Source organism: Tursiops truncatus, chromosome 15 (assembly GCF_011762595.2).
Source record: "Tursiops truncatus isolate mTurTru1 chromosome 15, mTurTru1.mat.Y, whole genome shotgun sequence".
Taxonomy (NCBI): Eukaryota; Metazoa; Chordata; class Mammalia; order Artiodactyla; family Delphinidae; genus Tursiops; species Tursiops truncatus.
The window spans coordinates 29,528,090-29,549,198 of NC_047048.1; the positions used below are offsets into that span (position 1 = coordinate 29,528,090).

The 21,109-nt window shown below is 36.5% G+C and overlaps 1 protein-coding gene across 11 annotated transcripts in view; it reads right to left on the reverse strand.

Annotated features, from left to right (window-relative positions):
* The window catches only part of ATF7IP2 (activating transcription factor 7 interacting protein 2), a 75,776-nt gene that overhangs the window by 42,092 nt on the left and 12,575 nt on the right, over window positions 1-21,109 (reverse strand). For all 11 annotated transcript variants that reach the window (XR_012326123.1, XR_012326121.1, XR_012326122.1 and 8 more), the window contains 5 exons: window positions 20,165-21,021; window positions 19,026-19,150; window positions 15,100-15,234; window positions 14,441-14,539; window positions 3,904-4,064 (listed from right to left, as the gene is read on the reverse strand). Coding sequence is in view for 7 of the 11 variants with exons in the window: in XM_019928723.3 (XP_019784282.1) it covers window positions 3,904-4,064; window positions 14,441-14,539; window positions 15,100-15,234; window positions 19,026-19,150; window positions 20,165-21,011 (1,367 nt within the window). In the remaining 4 variants the exon portion in view is untranslated. The remainder of the gene's footprint in view (window positions 1-3,903; window positions 4,065-14,440; window positions 14,540-15,099; window positions 15,235-19,025; window positions 19,151-20,164; window positions 21,022-21,109) is intronic.

A 21,109-nucleotide genomic window follows, 5' to 3' on the forward strand; every position in this document is an offset into this window, starting at 1 on the left:
CTCACGGGCCCAGCCACTCCGCGGCATGTGGGATCTTCCCGGGATCTTCCTAGACTGGGTCACGAACCCGTGTCCCCTGCATCGGCAGGCAGACCCTCAACCACTGTGCCACCAGGGAAGCCCCAGATAAATACATTTTAAATTATCAGCACTTCAGAAACCCACGTGCCTCCATCCTGAATCATAAATCTCCTCCATAAATAGCATTTGTGGTACTAATCCCCTTGTTTTACTCTTTAGATTTACCATCTAGCTTTGAATTCATAAATAATGTACTTTTTGCTGGCTATTTCTGAACTTCATTTGAATGGAATCATACTATTCCTTGTGTCTGCCTTTCAGTAATGTTTTTTGTGGGAGTAACATACTGTTACATGTGACTGTAGTTCCTTCACTTTCATTAATGTACAAAATTCTACCGTATGGACTTACAGCAATTATTTTTCTTTTCAGCTGTAGATGGACTTTTTTTCCTCCTGGTTTTTGGCTATTATGGAAAATGCTGCTAATAAACATTCCTCTAGATACGTCCTATTGCACATGTGAACATGTCTCTAGCTAGGGTATATACCAAGGGATAGGACCGCTAGGTCAAAGGATATTCAGATCTTCAATATTTCTAGATAATGCCAAATTTTTTCTAAAATACTATACCAATTTACTCACCCAACAAAATATTAACTAAAACCAATTCCTTTTATTTCAAAACCTCACCAATACCTGGTATTGTCAGATTTTAAAATGTTTTACTTTTCCTTACCTGATATGAAATGGTATCTCATTGTGGTTTTAATTTGCATTTCCCTGATTACTAGTGAAGATGAGCACCTTTTCATATGTTTATTTGCCATTTGGAATTCCTCTTTTGTGAAGTAGATGTACAAGTCTTTTGCCCATTTTTCTTTTGCATTATCTGGCTTTTACTCATTGATCTGTTGAAGTTCTTTATATATATTCTGGGTACTAGTCCTCTATAGGTTATATGTGCTGCAAGTATCTTCTCCCACTTGATGGCCTGTCTTCTCACTATCTTTATAGTGCCTTTTGAGAAAAGAAGTTTCTAATTTTAATGTGGTAAAATTGATCTTTTTTTTTCTTTTATGGTAAGGGTATTTGTGTCTGAAGATATCTTTCCTTATCCGAAGTTCATGAAGACATTTTATGTTACCTTCTAAAAGCTTCATAATTTTCCTTTAGATATTTAGTTCCTTAATTCACTTGAGATTGATGTACAGGAATTGGACTCAGGGATCCAATTTCTTTTATATTTCTCACAATATGAACAGCAATATGAATTTACTAAAGTCAATCATTTCCCAATTGATCTGCCATACAATCTCCAACACAAATCACATAATACATTATAGGTATAGGTTTCCAGACTCTCTGTTACACAGCTCTGTTGTCTAGCACTTGCCAATATCACATTATCCTAATTACTGCAGTTTCATAATGTCCTGACATCTGATGGCAAACTCCTTCCATTCTGTTTCTCTACTTAAAGGGTATCTTGGCCTCTTAACCCATTGCATTTATATATACATTTTCGAATGAAATCAGCTTGTCAAGTTCCATAAAATTACACACTGGGAAACTGACTGAAACTGTCCTCTATAAATTAATTTGAACAAAAGTAAAAGCATTTTTAATACTGTATTGTCCAAACCATAAACATAGTATGTTTCTCCCATGAATTCTTCTTCAATATCTCAAAGTTTCGAAATTTTCTTCAGTTATTACATGCCTCGTTAATTGTATTTCTAGGTACTTGATACATTTAATACTATAATATGTTTAAAAAATTTTCATTTCCGAATTTTTTATATCTTATAGGAATACAATTGATTTCTTATATGTTTGAGTTTAGCAATCTTGCTAAACTCTTATTAATCCTAATAATTTATCTGTAAATTCCTTTGGATTTCCTACATATATACCCCTAATCATCTAGGAATAGTAATAATATTTATTGTTTCTTCTTTTTGAATCTTTTATATTTTTCTTTCTTTTGTTTTTCTGATTTTTGCATTAGCTAAGATATCCAGTATAACCTTAAAGTGGTAACAGCAGGCATCCTTCTATTTTTATCTCAAAGGGAATATTTCCAATATTTCACTATCAGATTTTAGGGTTTTTATAGATACTTTTTATCAAATTAAGGAAGGTACCTTCTTGGCAAGTTTGCCAAGAATTTTTTTTTAATCATAAACATGTATTTTATAAAATCCTACATCTATTTTGAGCTGATGATGACTCTTCTCCTGGCACATTATGTAAGTTGACTTGCTATTGTTAAACCAATGTTGCAGCATTCCTGGAACAAACTCAACTTTTATAGACTGTTGAATTTGGTTTACTAGTTTCTGTTTAGGATATCTGCATCTATTTTGTGGGTAAAAGTAAACTGTAATTTTCCATTTCTGTAAAATTTTTAAATTGATTTTATTATCAAAGTATCAGAGTTATACCAAATTTTAGCATCTAGTCTCATAAAATGAAAAATATTCCCTCTTTTTTTATTCTTTGGGATAGTTTGTTTAAAAATGGTATTGTTTCTTTCTTAAATGTTTTATAAAATTCACCACTGAACCTACCCATCAGGGTCAAGTTACACAATTGTTACACCTATTCTCACACTCACCATGGGCTGAAACAGTTTCATAAATTGCACATTCTTCCTTCATTATAGAGCATGAGGTGAATTGTTCATATCATGGGTATAAGCCACTGATAAAGTTAACATATCAGTCTATAAAATGTTACTTTAACGGCGCTCAGTCTACAAAATGTTACTTTAACGGCGCTTTCACTTCCATCAACAGCATTTTTCTTTTTTGTCACTTTATGAGTTTCAGCACAGGCATCAAGTAAGTGGTAACAACAAACACTCACTGAAATGTGACTCTTTCCTTTGTCAACTAAATAAGTGCCTTCTTCACAGCAGCTTCCTGGCTCAAAACTAAAATGCAGGCCTCAATATCATGGAATATTAGGGTTTCTTCTGAAGAGCCAGAACTGCATGTGAATTCCCAAATACCAAGAATCTCCTGTAAATGGTGTCGATCTGTAATGCTTCTCTTTCATTTTATAGCATCCTTGAGTATGCATAGTTATTTGGGGGAAAGAGTGGTGTTCTCCAAACAATGGCCATCATTTAATTCACTTATTTTTAGTTATAAATTTTCCTCTTTTTAAAAGCTGACATATAACTTAACATATAAAAGCAAAACCATAGGACATTTTAGGGAGTGAAATGTTAAGAATAAATAATATTATAAAGCTCCAAAACTGTTGAGAATCACCAGTCAAGAGAATTCATTAAAATGTCCCCATCCCCCTATCCTTGAACATCAATCCAGGCCAGGATCACCAATCAAGGGTCTTTGTTAAACTAAACTATTTCTTCCCTATCAGCCCCAAATCTTCTATTAGACTAGATTGGAGATTAGGTGTCTCAGCTGCTTTGTGATCAATCAGACAAATAAGTTAACCTATTCATTATAGTTTGAAGGTATCATGATACTACTTTCCACATTCAGGGAACTAATTTTAGACACTTTTCTCCTAGTCTTACTCCTCTGTGTAATTCTTTAAAACCACTGTTTCATAGGGCCTTGATTCTTACATGTGTAGAAGTGGAAACTACTGGAGTGATCCAGTTGATCACTCCAGTTGCCATACCAAAGATGGAAAGCATCACAATGAAAAACCTGCTCACCTAACCAATTCAAAAGTTTATTTAGTACAGTTAAAACAACAATAAAAGCTTTTGAGAACCAATTTCTTCATAATGGACAAAAATAGCATTCATATAAATATGAAGCTTTAAGGTATTTTATGCTTGAGTATATGTGTTTACAAACATATTTAGATAAGTTTATGCATTTTTATAGAAATGCCTACCTTTCAGAAACAGCCTCATTATGTTCCCGTGACAAATTAATCTTTTCACTTGCTTTTTCTGAAGGGTTAGAAGGTTCAGAGTTCACAGAAGTTTTTCTTTCCTGTGGACTATTAACTGACTCTGGATTCTTATCCAAATTCATAGTCTCTGAATTTGCAACCTGTTAGTTGGGTGAGGAAAAAGCAGTTGAGGGGAGGGTTACCAATTGTGCTCTTCCAACAAAATTGATGATAGGTTAAAATTCCACTTGGAAAGTGTTCTCAAAATATTCTTGCATACACACAGTAAAACATATATTAAATTATATGTATATCAATGGCTGATGACCATGATTGCAGTTACTCTGCCAAAATGAATTTTAAAAAATACTTCAAAAGAAATAAAAATAATGACAGCACAAATCAACTTCCTAGCTTGAACGGAAAGAAGGAGAAACAAATACCTAAGTACTTAGACAACATTTTATTCCTATTATACTAAACTTTAGGTATAAACATTAGACTTCAACAAGGAAACTTTTACTTTTGTTATACTTCTAATAAGAGTGAAGACCAGAAATACATCAATTTTCCAAGTTGCTCTTCTAGTTGATGAGTTTTGGATAGGCTAAGAACTTCCCCAGTCAAATCCTGGTTCCTTTTTGCTAAAGTTTCTCCTTCAATTTATCTCTTCTCTCTCACATTTTACTGTAAGAAGCCAGAAACCAAGCCAAACCTTCAACATTTTGCTCCAAAATCTCATCAGCGTAATAAACACGCAAGTTTATCATTTACAAATTCTGCTTTCCATATCACTGTAGGTAACACTTCAGCTAAGCTTCCTGCCACTATGTAAGAAGAACCCCATCCCCTCCCCAATTTCCAATAACATGTTCCTCTTCTGAGTCCTCACCAACAGTGCTTTTAAATATCCGTATTTCTGCCAACAGTTTATGAAGATTTAGGTATTCTCTTAGACTATACAGGGTTTCTCTACAATGTTCCTCATTTCCTCCTGAGCCCTCACTTGCAGACTTCATCATCTATATTTCTATAATACTAAGAGTCTGTTCAAGGCAATCCAGGCTTTTGAAACATCATGCGCCTTAATATTTTTCCAGCCTCTACCATTCCAAATCCACTTCCACATTTTTAGGTATCGGTTACAACAGCATGCCATACTTCCTGGTACCACATTCTATATTAGTTTTCCGAGGCTGCGATAACAAATTACCACAAACTGGGTGGTTTAAAACAACAGAAATTTATTCCGTCACACTTCTGAAGGCCAGAAGTTTGAAATCAGTTTCATTAAGATCAAGTTGTTAGCTGGCTGCATCCCTTCTGGAGGCTTCAGGGGAAAAATCTGTTTCCTTTTTTCCAGCTTCTAGAAGCTGCCAGCATTCCTTGGCTTGTACCCCTTGCCTCCATCTTCAGTGCAATCATCCAGCCTCTGCTTTCATTGTCCCATTTCCATCTTGTCTTTAACCTTCTTGACTCCTTTTTATAAGGACCCTTGTGATTTTATTGAGCCCACCAGGATAATCTTCCCATCTATAAGCTTCTTTTAGCACATTAAGTAACATACTCACAGGTTCCAGGGATTAGGTCGTGGACATCCTTTAAGGGCCATGATTCACCACTATCAACCATCTTGACACAATTAGCACAGAAGTGACATTTATAGAATATTATACCGAATATTCTTTTCAAGTATACATGAAATATTCAACAAGGGAAAGCATATCTTGGGCTATAAAATAAGTGTCAGTAACTCTCAATGTTGCAATTTTACACAGTAGTTCTCTGACCAAAATGAAATTAGATATCTATAAAAATAAGATACCTAGAAATGTGTGGAAATTAAACATATCCTTCTAAATAACCCATGGGTCAAAGAACAATACCATAAGGGAAACTGGAAATTATTTTCAACTGATGGAAAACAAAAATACAATATAATACAGATTATATTATACTCTCTACACTGAAAAGTACATAATATAAGCATTAAGAAGATGCTTAGAAGGTGCTTAGAAAGAGCAGTGCTTAGAAGAAAATTTATAGCTTTAAATGTTTTCTAGTAGAAAAGGTTAAAAATTAATGCTCTTTGTCTCTTAAGAAGCTGGAAAAAGAAGAACAAATTATATCCAAAGTAAGACTGATCAAGAAAAAAAGGAGCCACTTCAGTTTTAATCAGAAACTGGCTGAGGTTGAGTCCAGATCCTAAGCATTTTAAAGCCTAGTTATTCAGAAGCCAAATACACCAGAAATACATCTACACGTGGAACAACTCCTACAGAACACCTACTGAACACTGGCAGACCTCAGACCTCCCAAAAGGCAAGAAACCCCCCCCCCAAGTACCTGGGTAAGGCAAAAGAAAAAAGAATAAACAGAGAAAAAAGGATAGGGACTGGACCTGCACCAGTGGGAGGGAGCTGTGAAGGAGGAAAGGTTTCCACACACTAGGAAGCCCCTTCGCAGGCGGAGACTACGGGTGGCGCAGGGGGAAAGCTTCGGAGCCGCGGAGGAGAGCACAGCAACAGGGGTGCGGGGGGCAAAGCGGAGAGATTCCCACACAGAGGATCGGGGCCGACCAGCACTCACCAGCCCGAGAGGCTTCTCTGCTCACCCGCCGGGGCGGGCGGGGCTGGGAGTTGAGGCTCAGGATTTGGTTGGAGCGCCGGGAGAGGGCTGGGGTTGGCAGCGTCAACACAGCCTGCAGGGGGTTAGTGCACCACGGCTAGCCGGGAGGGAGTCCGGGGAAAAGTCTGGACCTGCCGAAGAGGCAAGAGACTTTTTCTTCCCTCTTTGTTTCCTGGTACACGAGGAGAGGGGATCAAGAGCGCTGTTTAAAGGAGCTTCAGAGACTGGCACGAACAGCGGCTAAAAGCACGGACCCCAGAGACGGGCATGAGACGCTAAGGCCGCTGCTACCGCCACCAAGAAGCCTGTGTGCAAGCACAGGTTACTATCCACACCCCCCTTCCGGGGAGCCTGTGCAGCCCGCCACTGCCAGGGTCCCGTGATCCAGGGACAACTTCCCCGGGAGAACGCACGGCGCACCCCAGGTTGGTGCAACGTCACGGCAGCCTCTGCCGCCAGAGGCCGGCCCCACATCCACACCCCTCCCTCCCCGCAGCCTGAGTGAGCCAGAGCCCCCGAATCAGCTGCTCCTTTAACCCCGTCCTGCCTCAGCAAAGAACAGACGCCCTCCAGCGACCTACACGCAGAGGCGGGGTCAAATCCAAAGCTGAGCCCCGGGAAATGTGCAAACAAAGAAGAGAAAGGGAAATCTCTCCCAGAAGCCTCAGAAGCAGCGGATTAAAGCTCCACAATCAACTTGATGTACCCTGCATCTGTGGAATACATGAATAGACAACAAATCCTCCCAAATTGAGGAGGTGGACTTTGAGAGCAAGATTTATGATTTTTTCCCCTTTTCCTCTTTTTGTGAGTGTGTATGTGTATGCTTCTGTGTGAGATTTTGTCTGTATAGCTTTACTTCCACCATTTGTCCTAGGGTTCTATCCATCCGTCTTTTTTTTTTAAATTTTTTTCTCTTAATAATTATTTTTTATTTTAATAACTTTATTATATTTTATCTTACTTTATGTTGCTTTATCTTCTTTCCTTTTTTCCTTCCTTCCCTCCTTCCTTCCTTCCTCCCTCCCTCCCTCCTTTCTTTCTTTCTACTTCTACTAATTCTTTCTTTCTACTTTTTCTCCCTTTTATTCTGAGTCGTGTGGATGAAAGGTTCTTGGTGCTGCAGCCAGGAGTCAGTGCTGTGCCTCTGAGGTGGGACACTGGTCCACAAGAGACCTCCCAGCTCCACATACTATCAAACGGCAAAAATCTCCCAGAGATCTCCATCTCAACACCAGCACCCAGCTTCACTCAATGACCAGCAAGCTACAGTGCTGTACATCCTATGCCAAACAACTAGCAAGACAGGAACACAACCCCACCCATTAGCAGAGAGGCTGCCTAAAATCATAAGTCCACAGACACCCCAAAACACACCACCAGACGTGGACCTGCCCAACAGAAAGACAAGATCCAGCCTCATCCACCAGAACACAGGCACTAGTCCCCTCCACCAGGAAGCCGACACAACCCACTGAACCAACCTTAGCCACTGGGGACAGACACCAAAAACAACGGGAACTACGAACCTGCAGCCTGCAAAACGGAGACGCCAAACACAGTAAGATAAGCAAAATGAGAAGACAGAAAAACATACAGAAGATGAAGGAGCAAGATAAAAACCCACCAGACCTAACAAATGAAGAGGAAATAGGCAGTCTACCAGAAAAAGAATTCAGAATAATGATAGTAAAGATGATCCCCAATCTTGGAAATAGAATGGACAAAATACAAGAAACATTTAACAGGGACCTAGAAGAACTAAAGATGAAACAAACAACAATGAACAACACAATAAATGAAATGAAAAATACTCTAGATGGGATCAATAGCAGAATAACTGAGGCAGAAGAACGGATAAGAGACCTGGAAGATAAAAACAGTGGAAATAACTACTGCAGAGCAGAATAAAGAAAAAAGAATGAAAAGAACTGAGGACAGTCTCAGAGACCTCTGGGACAACATTAAACACACCAACATTCGAATTATAGGGGTTCCAGAAGAAGAAGACAAAAAGAAAGGGACTGAGAAAATATTTGAAGAGATTATAGTTGAAAACTTCCCTAATATGGGAAAGGAAATAGTTAATCAAGTCCAGGAAGCACAGAGAGTCCCATACAGGATAAATCCAAGGAGAAATACGCCAAGACACATATTTATCAAACTGTCAAAAATTAAATACAAAGAAAACATATTAAAAGCAGCCAGGGAAAAACAACAAATAACACACAAAGGAATCCCCATAAGGTTAACAGCTGATCTTTCAGCAGAAACTCTGCAAGCCAGAAGGGACTGGCAGGACATATTTAAAGTGATGAAGGAGAGAAACCTGCAACCAAGATTACTCTACCCAGCAAGGATCTCATTCAGATTTGATGGAGAAATTAAAACCTTTACAGACAAGGAAAAGCTGAGAGAGTTCAGCACCACCAAACCAGCTTTACAACAACTTCTAAAGGAACTTCTCTGGGCAAGAAACATGAGAGAAGGAAAAGACCTACAATAACGAACCCAAAACAATTAAGAAAATGGGAATAGGAACATACATATCGATAATTACCTTAAATGTAAATGGACTAAATGCTCCCACCAAAAGACACAGGTTGGCTGAATGGATACAAAAACAAGACCCATATATTTGCTGTCTACAAGAGACCCACTTCAGACCTAGAGACACATACAGACTGAAAGTAAGGGGATGGAAAAAGATATTTCATGCAAATGGAAATGAAAAGAAAGCTGGAGTAGCAATTCTCATATCACACAAAATAGACCTTAAAATAAAGACTATTAGAAGAGACAAAGAAGGACACTACATAATGATCAAGGGATTGATCCAAGAAGAAGATATAACAATTGTAAATATTTATGCACCCAACATAGGAGCACCTCAATACATAAGGCAAATACTAACAGCCATAAAAGGGGAAATCGACAGTAACACATTCATAGTAGGGGATTTTAACACCCCACTTTCACCAATGGACAGATCATCCAAAATGAAAATAAATAAGGAAACACAAGCTTTAAATGATACATTAAACAAGATGGACTTACTTGATAATTATAGGACATTCCATCCAAAAACAACAGAATACACATTTTTCTCAAGTGCTCATGGAACATTCTCCAGGATAGATCATATCTTGGGTCACAAGTCAAGCCTTGGTAAATTTAAGAAAATTGAAAGTGTTTCAAGTATCTTTTCCCACCACAATGCTATGACACTAGATATCAATTACAGGAAAAGATCTGTAAAAAATACAAACACATGGAGGCTAAACAATACACTACTTAATAACGAAGTGATCACTGAAGAAATCGAAGAGGAAATAAAAAATTACCTAGAAACAAATGACAATGGAGACACGACGACCCCAAATCTATGGGATGCAGCAAAAGCAGTTCTAAGAGGGAAGATTATAGCAATACAATCCTACCTTAAGAAACAGGAAACATCTCAAATAAACAACCTAACCTTGCACCTAAAGCAATTAGAGAAAGAAGAACAAAAAAACCGCAAAGTTAGTAGAAGGAAAGAAATCATTAAAATCAGATCAGAAATAAATGAAAAAGAATGAAGGAAACGATAGCAAAGATCAACAAAAATAAAAGCTGGTTCTTTGAGAAGATAAACAAAATTGATAAACCATTAGCCAGACTAATCAAGAAAAAAGGGAGAAGACTCAAATCAATAGAATTAGAAATGAAAAAGGAGAAGTAACAACTGACACTGCAGAAATAAAAAAGATCGTGAAAGATTACTACAAGCAACTTTATGCCAATAAAAGGGACAACCTGGAAGAAATGGACAAATACCTAGTAATGCACAACCTGCCAAGACTGAATCAGGAAGAAATAGAAAATATGAACAGACCAATCACAAGCACTGAAATTGAAACTGTGATTAAAAATCTTCCAACAAACAAAGCCCAGGACCAAATGGTTTCACAGGCGAATTCTATCAAACATTTAGAGAAGAGCTAACACCTATCCTTCTCAAACTCTTCCAAAATATAGCAGAGGGAGGAACACTCCCAAACTCATTGTACAAGGCCACCATCACCTTGATACCAAAACCAGACAAGGATGTCACAAAGAAAGAAAACTACAGGCCAATACCACTGATGAACATAGATGCAAAAATCCTCAACAAAATACTAGCAAACAGAATCCAACAGCACATTAAAAGGATAATACACCATGATCAAGTGGGGTTTACTCCAGGAATGCAAGGATTCTTCAATATACGCAAATCAATCAATGTGATAAACCATATTAACAAAATGAAGGAGTAAAACTATATGATCATCTCAATAGATGCAGAGAAAGCGTTCAACAAAATTCAACACCGATTTATGATAAAAACCCTGCAGCAAGTAGGCATAGAGGAAACTTTCCTCAACTTAATAAAGGCCATATATGACAAACCCACAGCCAACATCGTCCTCAATGGTGAAAAACTGAAAGCATTTCCACTAAGATCAGGAACAAGACAAGGTTGCCCACTCTCACCAATCTTATTCAACATAGTTTTGGAAGTTTTAGCCACAGCAATCAGAGAAGAAAAGGAAATAAAAGGAATCCCAATTGGAAAAGAAGAAGTAAAGCTGTCACTGTTTGCAGATGACATGATACTATACACAGAGAATCCTAAAGATGCTACCAGAAAACTACTAGAGCTAATCAATGAATCTGGTAAAGTAGCAGGATACAAAATTAATACACAGAAATCTCTGGCATTCCTATACACTAATGATGAAAAATCTGAAAGTGAAATCAATAAAACACTCCCATTTACCACTGCAACAAAAAGAATAAAATATCTAGGAATAAACCTACCTAAGGAGACAAAAGACCTGTATGCAGAAAATTATAAGACACTGATGAAAGAAATTAAAGATGATACAAATAGATGGAGAGATATACCATGTTCTTGGATTGGAAGAATCAACATTGTGAAAATGACTCTACTACCCAAAGCAATCTACAGATTCAATGTAATCCCTATCAAACTATCACTGGCATTTTTCATAGAACTAGAACAAAAAATTTCACAATTTGTATGGAAACACAAAAGACCCCGAATAGCCAAAGCAATCTTGAGAACGAAAAACGGAGCTGGCAGAATCAGGCTCCCTGACTTCAGACTATACTACAAAGCTACAGTAATCAAGACAGTATGGTACTGGCACAAAAACAGAAATATAGATCAATGGAACAGGATAGAAAGCCCAGAGATAAACTCACCCACATATGGTCACCTTATCTTTGATAAAGGAGGCAGGAATGTACAGCGGAGAAAGGACAGCCTCTTCCATAAGTGGTGGTGGGAAAACTGGACAGGTACATGTAAAAGTATGAGATTAGATCACTCCCTAACACCATACACAAAAATAAGCTCAAAATGGATTAAAGACCTAAATGTAAGGCCAGAAAGTATCAAACTCTTAGAGGAAAGCATAGGCAGAACACTCTATGACATAAATCACAGCAAGATCCTTTCTGACCCACCTCCCAGAGAAATGGAAATAAACAAATGGGACCTGATGAAACTTCAAAGCTTTTGCACAGCAAAGGAAACCATAAACAAGACCAAAAGACAACCCTCAGAATGGGAGAAAATATTTGCAAATGAAGCAATTGACAAAGGATTAATCTCCAAAATTTATAAGCAGCTCATGCAGCTCAATAACAAAAAAACAAACAACCCAATCCAAAAATGGGTAGAAGACCTAAATAGACATTTCTCCAAAGAAGATATACAGACTGCCAACAAACAGATGAAAGCATGCTCAACTTCATTAATCATTAGAGAAATGTAAATCAAAACTACAATGAGATATCATCTCACACCAGTCAGAATGGCCATCATCAAGAAATCTAGAAACAATAAATGCTGGAGAGGGTGTGGAGAAAAGGGAACACTCTTGCACTGCTGGTGGGAATGTAAATTGGTACAGCCACTGTGGAGAACAGTATGGAGGTTCCTTAAAAAACTACAAATAGAACTACCATATGACCCAGCAATCCCACTACTGGGCATATACCCTGAAAATCATAGTTCAAAAAGAGTCATGTACCAAAATGTTCATTGCAGCTCTATTTACAATAGCCCGGAGATGGAAATAACCTAAGTGTCCATCATCGGATGAATGGATAAAGAAGATATGGCACATATATACAATGGAATATTACTCAGCCATAAAAAGAAACGAAATTGAGCTATTTGTAATGAGGTGGATAGACCTAGAGTCTGTCATACAGAGTGAAGTAAGTCAGAAAGAGAAAGACAAATACCGTATGCTAACACATATATATGGAATTTACGAAAAAAAAATGTCATGAAGAACCTAGGGGTAAGACAGGAATAAAGACACAGACCTACTAGAGAATGAACTTGAGGATATGGGGAGGGGGAAGGGTAAGCTGTGACAAAGCATGAGAGAGGCATGGACATATATACACTATCAAACGTAAGGTAGATAGCTAGTGGGAAGCAGCCGCATAGCACAGGGAGATCAGCTTGGTGCTTTGTGACCGCCTGGAGGGGTGGGATAGGGAGGGTGGGAGGGAGGAAGACGCAAAAGGGAATAGATATGGGAACATATGTATATGTATAACTGATTCACTTTGTTATAAAGCAGAAACTAACACACCATTGTAAAGAAATTATACTCCAATAAAGATGTAAAAAAGAAAGAAAGAAAGAAAAAAAGGAAATACAGATTATACTAGTATCAGAAATGAAATAGAGTATATCACTACAGATCTACAAAGGTTAAAAGTACAAGGGAATTTTATCAATAACTTTATGCCAACAAAATCATCAACTTAGATGAAATGGACAAATTCCTTGCTAAGATAACTTACAAAACTAATACACCAAATGAAATAGGAAAATCTGAATTACTTTATACCTATGAAAGAATTACATTTTCAGGAAAAAGTGTTCCTACAAAGAAAGGTCCTTGCCCAGATTTCAGAGGTGGATTCTATCAAACATTTAAGGAAGTGATAAAAATCTTGCACAAACTTTCAGAAAACAGGGAAGGAAATGCTTCCCAATTGATTTATTGAGGCTAGCGCAAATATGATACTACAGGGAATAAAGACATAAGAAAAAATTCAGTGAATGTATACTTATGATTATTTTAAATTTTTTTTTTTTTTTTTTGCGTTACGCGGGCCTCTCACTGTTGTGGCCTGTCCCGCAGAGCACAGGCTCCGGACGCGCAGGCCCAGCGGCCATGGCCCACGGGCCCAGCCTCTCCGCGGCATGTGGGATCCCCAGACCGGAGCACGAACCCGCATCCCCTGCATCGGCAGGCGGACTCTCAACCACCACGCCACCAGGGAAGCCCTATTTTAAATTTTATATAAAAAATATAAACAGATACTAAACTCTACTTAATGATACCCATGCTGAAATATTTTGGAAGTGTACACTGCAAAGTGTATTTTGATACAAAATACGTTAGTACTTATGAATGTACCAAATATGAACATGGCTTAGGGGATGAGTAGGCTGGCAGATACATGACAAAAATAAATTTATTAAAAGAGTAAAGGTAGAAGTTAGACGTTGATTATACAAGCATTCACTGTAAAATTCTCTCAGCTTTTCTATGTTTGAAATTTTTCATCATGATAAAACGGCGGGGAGGGAGGCAGTACAGGCAATCACAAATCACCTCTCTACTCACTTTATGAAATAAATACAGGTGGCATTTACTTTTGGCTATCTGAGGGTATCTTCTCCAGAGATAGAGTCAGAGGAACATTCTAAGTATAAATTTATTGTCTTTTAAACCTATGTCTTCGTTGGAAGTATATTCTGCTCTTACAATCCAACTACTTATAATGTGGGGCAAGTAAGTTATTAAAACTCCTATACGTTTATACCAACCTTACAAGCTGTATTGCTGGATACCACGTTTGGTTCCACACAATTCCTTCGAGATAACATTACTGTTCTAATACGTCTTTGAAGTTTTTTTATTTTTGTCTAGAAGAGAAAAACAAATAAATACAAAACCAGAGTACCAAATAATATATCATATAGAGGTGGAGAGAAAAATATTTGCCAATGTAATTTTGTGAGACTTAGGCATCCACCAAATAAATGAGAAATTCTTATGTAAGCCAAACATTTAAATCAGGTTTGATCTACTATAAGATGTTCAACAATAGAAGATTAAAAAAATCAAACTTCTAATTGGTCCACAATAAAATTAATGTTGGTAGAAACACCAATTAGCAAGTAACCCTAGAAGAGTAAAACAAAACAAAAAACCTAAAGAAAGTTTGAAACAGGTTATACAAGCTCTAATATAGAATATATTTTGAACTGACACAGAATGGCTGATTGTTCTACAAGTATTTCTCAAGGGCCAATACAGCTGAGATATAATAACTTATATTACCAATGGTATAGCACATCAGGGTTGTGGCCAGGGATCAGATTTGGGTCCACCTTTACTGTTTTCCTTTCCTAATATGTAAAATATCATTAAATTCTACTTTTTAAAAGGACTCAAATGAAATAAAATGAAATTAGAAACTTACAAAGAGTTCATCAGCTATTGCTTCATGTTTACTCCTGCACTGTGTCTTCCCAATGCGTTCAGTCAATTCTTTCAGTTTGTTATCAAATAGTTTGTAATTTATACTACAGATCTCCTGTCGAATCAAATGTCCGACCTAGAATGTTAAAATAAAAACCAAAACACTCCACATTTCAAATTTAAAAGCAATTTTATTTTCTACTTCTTAAAAACAGCTTTGCTCTTTTCTGGATTTACTGTAACTAATAACAGGTACTTTATTTATGTATTTATATTACTATGTCAATATGGTTTATAAAAGTTAAATAGCAAATTCAGCAGAACACATCTAATATTTAAATATATGGGTAAGTCAGAAATTAAATTTATTCTCCTAGTGTTAATTTTAGTTTCCTACAGTTTTGGTTGAATTCCATAATACAAATTAAAGGAACAGTAAAAGTCTATATATATCCCATTTATACTTTTTAATGACCATAGCTGAAACCTAGTATTCTATGAAAAGGGACTCCACTTATCTGAAAACCAGAGCCCAGTGAAAATGGCTGGTTGATCTGTAGTAGACAGAAAGGAAATTATGAAAATTTGAGCCTTGACCCCACCATTAACAAGCTATATGACCTTCGGGAAGTCACAACATCTCTGAGCTTCATTTGCCTGGTCCACAAATGGGTAGATGTCATACAATGTTGAACAAGTGATGCTCATAGGATTTTCATAAGAACAAAAAGATAATATGCATAAGAGCTCCATAAAATGGAAAACACTGAATTGAAATGAAAGAAATAAATATACAAGATAATCTCCTTTAGTTTTTTTTTGCAGGGGGAGGGGATGACTTATTGTTAAAGTGAAAAAAGCAATTATGTGACTAATGCTATCTGGCATAATGCATGCTATTCTATCAGACTATAGTAGTTAGCACATGAAACATTAATGAATTTCATTATCTGGCTAGTTTTCAGAAAATAGGTTGGCCTATTTTCAGGTAGCATAATTAATCTCAGTGCCTACTGATATTAATGGCTTTGCTGAGCCATACATTCAGAAATATCCACTGCAGGTGTTTGCTCAATGTATATGCCCCTTTTAGCAACTTTCACAACAGAGTAGGTAGTCTCTCTTAATAACAAATTCTGTCATGATATATTTAAGGTATTTATTAGTAATATTTATATCTTCCCATATCATCTTGTTTCTTGGTGCTCAAAACTGTAGCACATAATTTCTATGTTAAACTCCTTTATACTGATGTCACCCAGATGATTAGTCATATTCAGTAATTTTATTTGATTATTCCCAAGGTTTTTCCTTTTCATTCCCTATTGTTCTTGATCTTCAACATTATCATCTACTCGATTTCTTCTGTAATGCTTCATTAACATTTCTACAGTGGTTTCTCAACATTATTAGACATGATTGTCATTTGTACTCTCACAACTTTTAAATATCTGATTAATAACAGCTCAAAACATATGTATTATGTAAATAAGTGCTCAGAAAATCATACTATTTTTACTGACAGCCATTACCTGTCCCCATGTGTGGTTTTTATGGATTATCGCATGCTTGCCAGTTCACTGGCTGAAGTCAATACGTGAAGTTCATACCCTGATGAATCTTGGAATACAAATTTAACTGTTTTGAATACGGAAATACTGTTTTGCTAAGAAGCAAAAGCCATACAGTGTTCGTCAAACTTCCCTGGTAAGGAAGAATCATATGGAATACTTGTTAAATTCACAAATTCCTAGGACCTACCCTGATTCACCAATTTCCTGAAAAGAGGCCTGGCACCACTAATGATTCTTATCGGGTAAGTCTGAGAAAAGAGAAGCTTAAAACAATTAGTAGTGAGCTGAAGACACCACAATTTAAACAAGTACTCCTGGTGATTCAGATGGAGGCAGACTCTTAAAACTTGGTTACTTTGGATTAACTGCCCTCCAAGGCATGCGTCCTCTAGTGTAGAGTACACACTTGTTCTCATTTAGTGGTTATGGTCTTCATACAGAAGGAAGACACAATAACCTCCACCAAATACCTCATAAATATCTTCTGCAGATGGTAATGTGTCAAAAATTATATAATCAGATGAAGTCCTAGCTACAATTTGCAGATGGTAGGCAAAGTGGCCTAAAGATTGGAGAAAAACTGGAAATTATGTGTGTGTGTGTGTGTGTGTGTGTGTGTGTGTGTGTGTATATATATATATATATATATATATATATATATCTCCCCCCATCTGCCTCAACTTTCTGCAATGGTGGGTAGGGTTAACAACTTGGACTTCGGAAGAAAAACCCCTCTACTTCAGTAATTTAATTGGAATCAACCAGGCCAAGATCCTTCTGAAACCTCAAAAGATAAGAGTTAACTGCTCTGGGACTCTCTCAGTAGGGAAGAACAATATCAGAATGGGAGGCCCTATTCCGCTGGGATTCAGACAAGAAAAACAAACAGATGTGGTTTAGAGAGTTAACTGTTCAGACAGGAATTAAAATATCAAGTGAGGGAGAGCTAGTTACTGAGAGACTGATAAAAGATAGGAATTAGCTAAATCCCACGCTGTCACCCGACAATGTAAGAAACTTCTGGTGGTAGTGGTGGGGGAGGATAACAAATAAACTGCATTCCTTCAACCTCACTGGCAAGGACCATATTCTTTGTTAACTTGGACCAAGTATTTTGTGAGATAGATAATAGTAGTGAATGAAAACCCTGATTTTTCTGTGCCAGTGAAATTAAAATGTTCAAAGATTAAATTTTGTATTTATATGTCCGTATCAGAACTTATTTCTGAAATCAGCTACTAATCACTGGGAGTAACACAGCTGCAATGCCCAACTTCTTAAGCTAGATCCATGTTTAACGTAATTCCACTACCCCATCCCTGCAAACAATAGAATATTTACATATTTTTTATTAATGTCTCCTTTGGTCTTGCAGAATAAAATAAGAAGTAGAAAGGGGAAGTATTGACTCACCTTTTAAGCTGATTCTGCATGAGTCTTTCAATGGTTTCCATTTATTATGTGAATATATGTTGATATAACATGTAACTATGTAATTGTAATGGCCTGTTTTAGAAACAGTGTTTTTGTTTCTGAAACAGCAGGATAGTTTGGATTGGGACATTTTTTGGTCCACTATAGCTGACGACAATCTATCACATAATGACTTTTAGTTGTGGCATTTCAGTGGTAATAAAATAGCAAAACATGATCATCAAAACAAGTCCTGATACAGGACCTACTAAAATTGAAGCTCATTACACTTAAAGCCAGAGTTGATCAGACATTAATGGAAACTGTAGTACAATGAGATGAAATGGGGCAAAAAGAAAAGGAAAAGTACACTTAAGGATGCTATAAAAGCAAAACGTCAGATAATGCACCATATCTGTGTAAATTAGGGTAAGTAAACCTTTCCCTAATTTCTTGGAAATTAGGGCAAGTAAACCTGAATGTAGCAGGACTTTGTAATGAACTTCCGGGTTGCCTGGGTCTATGAAGTAGTGGTCAATTGTGATAATAAACAGCTATAGCTGCAGATCAAGAACGCCCTGACCAGTACAAAAGAGACAGAATTGTTCACAAAGCTCAAGGTCAGGTAGTGTCTGACTTGAAGAGAGTTGAGCATAATATTGACTAAAAAGCCCATTCTCTTTCTACCACAGCACTCTACCTTCATGTGATTCTGTAGGTTACTCTGCATAGGATCATTTTGAAGGATCTAGAGATGTTTTGGTGATGTAAACAATTATTTTTCCCTAATATCTCCACCTGCTAATAATTCAGTTTTCATATACCTGCCCTGCATCATGAAAGTTATCTGTACTCATTGTTTAGATCAATTAACTTTTACCATTTTTTACTAATCAAAAGTAAAAGTTTCTGAAGCAAATATTTAAGCCCAATATTTTACCTGTTCCAGCAATGCTGTTTGCTTTCCCAGAGCTAGAGAAATATTTTCATTAACTTGCTCTGAAGTTTTCACACGCTTAACATTTTCTTTGTGTTCTGAAAACGTCCTCTTCTTTTGATTATGGCCTTGGGGAGACGGAAAGATGAGACAGAAAAATACTCCTTCTAACGAAGGAAACAGGGGAATTCTCTAATTTAGGGACCTCTAAGCAAATTAAAAAACTAAAATGTGACCACAGCAACATTTTTTAGAAAATGTATAAAAAATTCTGACAAACTAATCCTTAAAAAAAAAGAGTATTTTAGTCCTGGTCTCAGATATACTTTCCTTCCAGAGTATTTAATATACACTTAATACTAACAAAAACAATAAATTACAGCATTTGATCTTCTGTTTACAGTTATTTACTTGGTGGTCTTACATTATTTTTAGAGTTACTTAGGCAGTCCTACATATTTTTAATAGGTGATCCTACTATTATTTTTAAGCAATTTAAAATTCACCTTGTTAAATGATCACTCTGTAGCATACACAAGAAAACAAATACAATTTATCCTAGTAAATCAAGTTTTTCTTATATTTCATTAACCTACAAAAACACCCTTTTAATGAAATTTACTTGTGCTATTTTAATAACTTTATAACCCTAGAACTTCATTGGTTAATTATTTGATGTGTTTCTCACTCTACACACAAACCTGTATGTATTCTTATTATCTATCCGCTTACACTTGGCATGTGATATACAGGCCAATTCTATGGAAAGAAATGGGTTCAACTATTTAAAAAACCCACTCTGCCTTTCAACTAGCCTCCTTATTAATTTAATAAAACTTCAAAAAAAAGAAAAAGGTGTAAATGAAATAAACCAAGCAATTTCTATAAACCACCTTTTGATTTTGTTGTACTTTCAAAGGAAAGTGATTGATTCCTTCTTTGCCAGAATTTACTTCCCTTTGGACATAGAGGATACCATTCCCCCTCCCCGCCAAGAATGGTTCAGAAATAAGATACTCTGAAATAATTATCATTTACTGTTTTCCTGTTTATGTGTACTCTACTGTTTCTGAGATTATGAAACTGCCCAAAGCAAAGTAACTATTTTAACTTCTCCAAGAGAAACGTAAGTATGCACTTACTGTTATTACTATCAGTGTCAAATGAGGACAGCCACTTTGCATCTGTACTTTCACAACTTAAAATGCTGGAATGACAGGTTCTACAGGATTCTTCACTTTTCAAAATGTCAGCAGCACAGTTACTAGAAATGACTGAATTTACCAAGTTAGGTATTTTATCAACAGGCACAAAAGGGATATCTGAATTTAAAGTTAAAGTGTTATTTTGTCTTTTATCACGAAACTCAGAATTGGAGTTTGTTTCTAAATAGGAAACTATCTTGTCAGTTCTCTTATCATCCAAGGTATTGGTTATTGTAGACTTTGACATCTGAACTACACCACTCAATACACTGGATGGACAGCAAATGGATTTCAGATTACAATCCTCTTCATGTTCAAAAATGGATCGTGTTATACTTGCCTGACATTCAAAATGGCTTTCAGAAGTGTTTTGTGAATCTTTTGCGTCTTGTGTGAAGAGTTTCCTGGGAGATTCTACTGTTTTACTTGGCTTTTCATAAGGGTACACAACTTGTTCTTCAGTGTATTCTAATCTTGTTTTCGAATCAACAATTTCTAGTGGTTTTATTAAGTTCTGAGAAAATACTTTACTTTTTGGTGCACATACTGAATTTTTTATAGAGTCCAAAGAGGAAGCATCATTTTCAGAATGTCTACATTTGCTACTTATGACATCAGTACTTGAATTCTGATTACTACTTGACACATTATTCCCAATTGCTGCTGTTTTTAGTGCTTCAACATTCTTTGACTTATTCAGGATCTCTGCTTGCTTCCGGCAACTTGCAGGCATTGTTTTTCTTGCTTTTAAAATCTTCCGTTTACTTCTATCTGGACTTGCCATCTTTCATATCCTAGAATTTAAGATACCATATTTAAATGAATATCTCTAGCAGACAAAAGTTAACATTTACTTACAATATTAAAATAATGCCACGACTA